A 9285-nucleotide genomic window follows, 5' to 3' on the forward strand; every position below is an offset into this window, starting at 1 on the left:
TCCATGCGGGTCCACCCTACTTTTCACGTCAGCCTACTCAAGCCAGCCCGGGAGTCCCCTCTGGTCCCGCCTTCCAGGCCCCCTCCTCCCCCCCGGTTTGTGGATGGGGGCCCTGTCTTCTCTGTGAAGCGGCTGTTGTCATCTCGTCGGAGGGGCAGGGGGTTTCAATATCTGGTGGACTGGGAGGGCTATGGGCCTGAGGAGCGTTCCTGGGTACCGTCTGCGTTTATCGTGGATGATTCGCTCATTCGGGACTTCCACGTTGCGCATCCAGGGGCCCTGTGGCCGGCCGTTAAGGGGGGGGTACTGTCATGTGTGTGTGTTCCGGGTTTTGTCTTCCCCCCCTGTTTCACACACACCTGCTCATGTGAGCATCTTCATCACTTGTGCCTCGTTCACCCTAATTACCCCTTGTATATAACCTCGTGTCTCATTTCCTCTCGTTGCCAGTTTGTTGTACCTTGTCGTCGCGTTCCAGCATTCCTTGTTTCCACGTCATAGATTCACAGTAAGACCTGACCCTGTTCCGATTATCGACCTTGTCTCTTTGCCTCATGTTTTTGGATACTGTTGCCTGTCTTGGATTGCCTGCCTGTGTACCGACCTATGCCCGTCTATTAAACCTCTCTTTTTGGAAACTGTCAATTTGTTTTGGAGTCGTGCATTTTTGGGTCCTATCCTCTGTTCCGTTCATGACAGCATTATCACTCCAATGTACTTTATGTTGTAACTGCGCAATTTTGTATGCTTTAAAGTCCCACTAAAGTGGCCCAAAAAAAATATTGTAAATTGTACACATCACAAAAAGGAGTGTTTTTATAAAGTCTGTCAAATTTTAATGAATAAAAAAATAAAAAATCTGACTGAATACTTTATTAGTCCCAGAAGGGCAAGTCACTTTTACAATCAAGCCGTCCATAGTACATCAGTAACAAAAACAAGGAAATGAATATATATACATGAGTGAATATACATATACAGTACATGTAACAACAATAAGGATATATATATATATACACATACACACACACACATATATCTATATATACAAACACACACACAGTGGGTAATATATGTGTCACAGCAAAGGGTCTGAATACGTATGGCTGTGTGATATTTCAGTTTTTCTTTCTTAATAAATCTGCAAATAATTCAACAATTCTGTTTTTTTTCTGTCAAAATGGGGTGCTGTGTGTACATTAATGAGGGGGGAAATGAACTTTGATGATTTTAGCAAATGGCTGCAATATAACAACAATTTAAGGGGGTCTGAATACTTTCTGTACCCACTGTATATTTGGTCTAGATGTGTTCCAGAAGCACCCATGCAAGCCAAAGCCATGACATTACCTCCATGCTTCACAGATGAGCTTGTGTGTTTTGGATCATACGCAGACCCTTTCTTTCTCCATACTTTGGCCTTTCCATCACTTTGGTAAAGGTTAGTCTTGGTCTCATCAGTCCATAAAGCTTTGTTCCAAAACTTTTGTGGCTCATTTCTGTACTTCTTTGCAAAATCCAATCGTCTGATTCTTTTTGCTGATGAGTGGTTTGCATCTTGTGGTATGGCCTGTATATTTTTTCTCTCAAAGCCTTCTTTGATCAGTGTATTGTGATACCTCCGCCCCTGCTCTGTGAAGGTTGGCAGTGATGTCACTGACTGTTGTCTTTGGGTGTTTCTTCACAGCTCTGACAATGATTCTGTCATCAACTGTTGTTGATACCCTTGGCCGACCTGTTCGATGCCTGTTGCTCAGTACACCGAAATTAATTATTATATTGACTATGCCCTATGTTTGTGCAATAGCTCTGATCGATTTTCCCTCTTCTCTCAGCTTCAGAATGGTTTGCTTTTCTCTAATAGATGGCTCTCTGGTCTTCATGTTTGCTTAGCAGCACATGCAGTTTTCACAGGTGAAACCCAGAGCCAAAAACAAGCACTATCTAATGTTTAAGCAATCGATCTAAAAGGCAACACCTGAGCAATTAGAAACACCCATCAGTCACATGTTCCAATACGTTTGCTCACTTGGAAAGTGGATGGTTTCAAACAAAAGGTGCTCTGTCCTGAGTTGTTTAACACATGAAATAAAAGCTGGAATTCTGAACTTTTGTCTCATATTCATCTTTTGATATGAAACACAAATGTCTTCCGTATACAACAAAAACAAAGAAATTGACCGTGCCGTTCCAATACCTTTGGAGGAGACAGTATATACATGTATATATATCCATCCATCCATGGATCCATCCCTCCATCCATCCATTTTCTGCTTATCCTCACTAGGGTCGTGGGCGTACTGGAGCTTAACGTGTATATGTAGATATACATATATATACAGACATATACATACACACAACACAGTTGAGGAAATTTAACAAATTAAATCACGTACATACAATATGTAAAGTAAGGCTCTGAAATCATGAAAAATAAGGACTGTTTGGGCGTGTCCGCTGAAGGCTCTGGATACAGCCTTTCACCTGTCAATCAAATACGTTCACTTCTACGCTGTGTGCTCAAGTTTCTGCAGTAAGTAACAAGTGCCACTGTGGTTATGGTTAATAAACAGTTATCTTATGTCTCTGTTATGAGGGGGACTCACACACAACAACTCAGAGCAAGGCGCTGACGTATTAAACGAACAGAGCGAGCTCGTTTGCTCCTTAGCTTGTTACCTCGCGGGCTAGTGAACGTAATAAACATTTAACTGTCCCTTAAGTGTCTATTGTGTGGATCTACGTGCAGTGCACGGAGCAAGGCTGTGGAGTATTGGACAGAGCCAACACCGGTCCACGAGCCCACTAGCGGCTAATACAGTAAGTAATCTCCAGGGCACTTCACAGTGGAGCCGTCCACTCCGCTCCAACTCACCGTCAGCTCGCTGCACGAGCCACGCGCGGGTCACCACAACAATGACACAAGCCCAAACAACACAAAATGCTTCAGGGAAGATGCATTTTTCTGGGTTGTAGGCGTAGCTTGATGGCTAACTGCACAATGTAGTGGTGGTAGAAATGGGTCGGCTATTATTGCTAAGTAACTCTCTCTCTTTCATCGCGGGGCTAGCTTTTAGCCCTGCCCAAAATATCTGGCCAGCTGAGATGGTGAAAAGGAGTTTTAAGCTCTATCTCAACAATTCAGTACTAAACTGTTCTGACTTTGCACATGTTGTCAGCACTCAAACATACAGAAGTTAATGTATTTAGAAACAAAACACGAAAATGACATTTGTGGGGCTTTAAACTTAGTCAGAACTCGACTTGCTTGATTTTCGCCACTGTAACTTTCTTAAAACTTTCAGGTTAATAAGACTTACTTGCAACTCACACATTGTGACTTCCGCCCATCTCTGCAAATAGCCCCCAATCCCCCTTTTTATCTAGCAGTGTGTACTGTTAAATTGATAACTTTCTTCTGAGAGATTTGTTAAACAGATGATATGTTAAACAGTAAATAGCCAGTAAATATTTCTGTAACTTTGCAGCATGAAGGGGTCTTAACTATTCTAGATCATTTGTGGAGATTAAACCTACTCTGTGTCTGCAATGGCCCACGCTACTAATATGCAAAGCAGAAAAAATATTATTTGTATATTATACATGCATGGTAGACAGCATGTATCTATTTGGTTTTTCATTTTTGTACTTTATATCCTAATATTTTTTTGTATTGTATTTTAATTTTAAATTGGGTAATGTTATTTTATACAATAAAGACAACATTAAAAATAATGCTGTCAGATTTCTTTTGTAAGTGTATGTAAATCACAAATGAAGTTGTGTGCCAAATAAAATCTCGCCTATAGGGCGTCACATTAGTGCCGACTCTGACTGTACGCTTGTATTTCATCATAGTATAGTATGTCTCCTTTAAAAGACATATTTACAGTTACCGGTATGTCACTTTACTGTAGAATAGTAATGGTAGTAGCAGTCTTTTATCGTTTAATTTGACCAATGTAGTGTGCAGTGGTTGAGATGGCTCCTCCTCTGTCTATGAGCAGATGCTCAGTGTGCGACACAGTGTACGTGAGTCGAGAAGCATTTGCAGTGCAGAGTGCAGCACATATGGACATTCGGCAGGAAGAAGACCATTTAGATAAATCTACTCCTCTCCGGCGAGGCCACAAGTTGCTGTTATCCTGGAACCAATGTCATCCTCTGGCCTGGTGCTCTATTTTCAGCCCAGGGTCCTGAGCTGTTGAGAGGGGTTTAGCGGAGGTTGGGATCTATAACTCTGTAGTTAACATCTGCCCTGTATGCGAGGTGCCGCTCCTTGGCCCCCAGGCAGCATCCTTGACATAAAGAATGCAAGTAGCCCCCAGGAAAAAGTAGAAATACACTTCATCATTTCATGCATCTAAAACTTTGCTCATTTGTAATGGTGCGTTTTTAATCAAGGTATTTCTAGATTTGCTGCCGTAGCATGGCAGTAATTCGATGACAACATGACATCATGTGGGATTTAGACTCTGTCTTAGCATTGAAATGAGCAGTGTAACCATCACAGGTCAATAGCCTGTACAAACACGAAAAAGCTATGCAACAGATTAGCCAGTTGTGATCAACGATACAGATTGTTTCTTAAGCAGTACTCCAATACTCTCTCATACTGTACATTTAGAAACTGAGAGGTACTTCTTGGGTACTGATTAAAGTGACGTACTGCCAGTTTGATACACACTTCTGAAATAACACATTTGATCAAATTACCTTTAATTATATGCTATTACAAATAAGTATATAGTGATATGTGAAGTGTATGTGAAGAGATTAATTCATTACATTAATACTTTCTTACAATAATTATAAACAATGCTTTAACAGGTGCCTGGGTGGGTTTTCTCCGGGCACTCCGGTTTCCTCCCACATCCCAAAAACATGCGTGGTCAGTTGATTGAAGACTCTAAATTGCTTGTAGGTGTGAATGTGAGTGTGAATGGTTGCTTGGTTCTATGTGCCGTGCGATGGGCTGGCGACCGGTTCAGGGTGTACCCCGCCTCCCGCCCGAAGATAGCTGGGATAGGCTCCAGCAGCCCGCGACCCGAAATGGATGGATGGATGTTCCTCTTTGGACAAAACATAAGTTGTTTATTTTGTATTTTGCTCCCTTACTGTACAACCGTGACCTTAAAACCGAAGTGTAACAAACCGTGATTCTACATTCCTGTGGTTTCCATGTTCTAACCGGCCTCCTCAGAGGAATCATAACTATGACCGTCAATTGTCAACTGTGAGCCTGTGAAGCCCTTTGAGATTATTTTGTGATTAACGCTTATACAAATCAACTTGACTTCACTTGATGATGTGGCCTGCGATGGACACAATTCTGACATCCCTGCTCTAAATCTTCCAAAGGTGTGATTGTGAATGCTTGTCTGTCTGTATGTGTATTGTGATTGACAGACAAAGCGGTGGGAAATAGATACATTTCAAATGCTTCACCTCATCATCTACCTTGCTGAAAAGGAACTTCTCTTGAATCGTTGTGTGTGTCTATAGAAGAGAGGTAGTGAAAGACAGCTTACCGAAAATAGCCGAAGCACGTTGGCCACCATGATGGATACAGAGCTGCCAGATGCCCCAATTACACCAACCACCCTCTCTGGTTTGGGGATGATTGGAGGCTCTCCATTGGAACAGCGCACGTCAGACGTGTCCTTTTGAATGAGGGCTTGGACAAAAGTGAGCGATTGCTCCAGTGCATAAGTATCTCTGGAGCAGGTATCCAGTATTCGGGCTCCCAATGTGATGTTGGGCAGCAGATCCGGATCACTGTTGATCTGGTCCAGGGCGTACAGCATGGCTTCCAATCGATGGATTCCCTTTTCCCTCTTAATGTCTCCGCAGGGCACTCCCACTGGCCCTCGAGAGTGCACTGGGAACAGACCCCCCAGGGTGATGTCACCCTCAATTTTGAGAGACTGAGGCTGGGTGCCCTGTTGGGCCCGCGAACCCGGAAGGGTCCCTACCATTAGCATCCACAACAGTCCGGACAATTTCCCGAGCCAGCTGCACTGATGGGATGAGAAGGCTTCTGATGTCATGTTGCTGAACAGCAGAGGTACTCGGAGCACCACACCTCTCCTTCTACCTTTGACACCTGTGGGGACATTCACAGATGGTCTTAAGTCGCACTTTTCACAGTGTTTTTACAATGTCTGACCTCATCACTTAAAATGCTGAATCATTCTTCTGCATATTTAGTAATCCCAGATGGCTTATAGTTTATTATTTCTTCACAGGGCTAAAACTCCAGTGCATTTTAGATATACTGTATGTGTACAGTATACACTGAATACACTCCCCCGGCACTTCATTAGCTTCACCGATGCAGTCTGCTGAGATCTAAAAGTGGATATAGCAGCGTGATAATTCTGATTTTAACATCATTGACACAGCCAGAGAGGTCATAATGTAACAAGTTTATTACTTTAGTTGTATCCAGTGGTTTTCTCTTATTACAAACACCTGCACTACGTCGTGTATTTGTACACCACTGCAAACAACTATAATAATAAACATTTTAAATTAATCCTTGTCTCACATTTATCGGGAATGCAGGTTCTTTAATGAAGCTTTTACTGGTTCTCATTAGCTTGTGAAGATGTACAGTACCTAATGAAGTATCTACGACTGATTGTTTGTGGTAAACTCACAGCAGGTGCGTTTGGTGGGGATATGCAACATTATCATTTAGATGAATTGTACTGTAATTGAATGTGTGCAATGAATGCAGAACATGTTTTATGATGGACATAAGGTTCTCATGTTGATGGTTACCATTACAAATCCAAATCATAATTTTCAAAATATCTGAAAGGGCAGAAAATGTGCATCTTTCATACGCACTTGTAACAAGTAAATATAGGATGCTGTTATCGTCGGCAACTGAGAGCGCATCATGGTAAACATTATAAATTTGCAAAACAAAAACATTTACTGGAATATTTCTGACAAAATGACATATTTATATATGGTACCGTCTGATGTGACAAATGCAATTTGCACCAAAGTGTAATGCATTTAATGAGAACATGTTTTTCCAGGTGGGTGTTTGCAATAGAGCAGTCGAATACTCGTGTGATGCTTTGTACCTTTACGGCAGTATGCAGAGCATTGTCAAATTAAAAAATAAATAAAAAATTCACTCACCTGCCCATTCTTCATGGACCAATCTTGATTTTATCCCTCAAACGTGCTCTTATCCATATTTGCTCCAAAGTGGGAGTCTATCTCAGAGGCAAGGCTCTCCTCTCCACACAAAATATAGATCCTTTATCATCACACTTGCAAAAATAGCAGAGCACACTAAAAACTTGAAATTGAGATTCACCAAACCCAAAATGAAACGTTGATTTTTCAGCCTTTAGTATGATATCATGGCAGAGTTGAAGACAAGTGTGGGGCAGGGTGGGGAAAAGTACAATATCACAGCAGTGAGATTCTACAAATCACTGGCAAATCCCTTAAAAGCTCTCTCATGCTCTCGCTCCTTCTTTTCCCTCTGTGTGTGCATCCCTGCTCGGGTGCTCCTCCTCCTCTATTCAGCTCACTCGCTCTGTGAACCCTCTCCTCACTCAGTCTCTCAGAGCACTAATGGCCACAGATTGGGATTATCATGCAGGCGTCTGTGAAGAAGCCACGAGGTGGACTAGCCCACTTTTTTTCATCCATCTGAACCAAATGCGGAACTCTCTCCACCCCCCACTATGATGGACCTTGGTCACTTTGAGAGATTAGATGAGTGATTTGATTCATGCTCTCTCACACACACTAAAATGCCCCACACACACAAAACACACAGACACGCTCTCTCGTTCTCTTTCTTTCACCCACCTATTAAGGGTAGCACAGTGGGGAAAGAAGCAAGTCGGTTGGAGCTGGTTTACTTTCACAGGACAACTTTTGGAGTTGACCACCACAAAACCCCAATAAACATAGAGAGAGAGAGAGAGAGAGAGAGAGAGAGAAAGAGAGAGAGGGGAGAGGGAGATAGATAGATAGATAGATAGATAGATAGATAGATAGATAGATAGATAGATAGATAGATAGATAGATAGATAGATAGATAGATAGATAGATAGATAGATAGATAGATAGATAGATAGTCTCAGTCTCCGCTCTAATTCATCCCAAAGGTGTTCTATCAGCATGAGGTGAGGACTCTGTGCAGGCCTGTCAAGTTCATCCACACCAAACTCTCTCATCCATGTCTTTATGGAGCTTGCTTTGTGTCGTGGTGCACAGGCATATTAGAAATGGAAGAACTGTTCCCACAAAGTTGGGAGCGTGGAATTGTCCACAATATTGGCTCCTTAGCTCCAGTGAAAGGAACTCTGAAGGATTCGCTTTTGGACAATTCATTGTCATATTAAACCCTATTAATTAAGAAGGGAATGTCACTTCAGCTCATGTGAGTCAAAGTAGGTGAGCTAATACTTTTGGCAATACCCGATGTATCATATGTTTGTTTGGTGGTTAACCATGCCATTTTTCAAATGCAAAATACCTGCCTTGGCCGAACAAAGGTTTACTGATCATATGTAAAGGAGCTTGGCTTATGCATAACGTTCACTCCATAAACGTCACTTTGATGTTACTCAAATATATGCTCATAGTTTGGTCCATAAATATTGGGACAAGAATAATCTTTTTGGCTAAAACACCACCACAATGGATTTAAAATTAAACAAACAAGATGTGCTTGGTCCAGCCTTTCAGCTTTAATTTGAGGGTATTTACATCCAAATCAGGTAGTAGTAATTACAACAGTTCATGTTTATGCCTCCCACTTTTTAAAGGTTAGCTCACTACACGCTAGCATTGCGTCTCCTCGGGTGAAGCAAAGTTTCCGTGTTAATCAGACGGTCACGAACGTTTTGTGATATCATTTCCATACTACTTCTTGGATAAACTTGCTTGAGCTGCCTGCGTCGGCGGGGGAAGGAGGGTCGTCGTTGCAGACGGTTACGAGTAGGATGGGACATCGCGCAATGGAGAGGCCAAGCCGAGGAACCAGAGAAAAGACGCAGAAGTACCATTGTAAGATTATTGCTGCCCCAACGATCTGTATCTGTTCTTTCTAATTGAAGATTTCTGCTGACACGCACCGTGCAATATGATTGGCTGGTGCATTGCTGGAGGGCATGACGCAGAAGACATGTCCGTGTTTGCTGTTGTGCTGTGGTGTGACACTGTCGACGTCACATTGGTGAATGAGGAAAAAAATAAGATTCGCACATGCTATGAAAAGACCGGAACACATGCCGACTGAACCGA

The 9285-nt window shown here is 42.3% G+C and overlaps 1 protein-coding gene across 1 annotated transcript in view; it reads right to left on the reverse strand.

The window, feature by feature from the left end:
- Positions 1-7660, reverse strand: part of grm6b (glutamate receptor, metabotropic 6b) — a 28628-nt gene extending 20968 nt beyond the window's left edge. The window contains exons 1-2 of the mRNA XM_061784374.1: positions 7159-7660; positions 5532-6106 (exon numbers count right to left, since the gene is read on the reverse strand). Of these exons, the coding sequence (XP_061640358.1) occupies positions 5532-6050 (519 nt within the window). The 5' untranslated portion in view covers positions 6051-6106; positions 7159-7660. The remainder of the gene's footprint in view (positions 1-5531; positions 6107-7158) is intronic.
- Between the last annotated feature and the right edge of the window lie 1625 nt (positions 7661-9285).

This window comes from Phyllopteryx taeniolatus, chromosome 9 (genome assembly GCF_024500385.1).
Source record: "Phyllopteryx taeniolatus isolate TA_2022b chromosome 9, UOR_Ptae_1.2, whole genome shotgun sequence".
Lineage (NCBI taxonomy): Eukaryota > Metazoa > Chordata > Actinopteri > Syngnathiformes > Syngnathidae > Phyllopteryx > Phyllopteryx taeniolatus.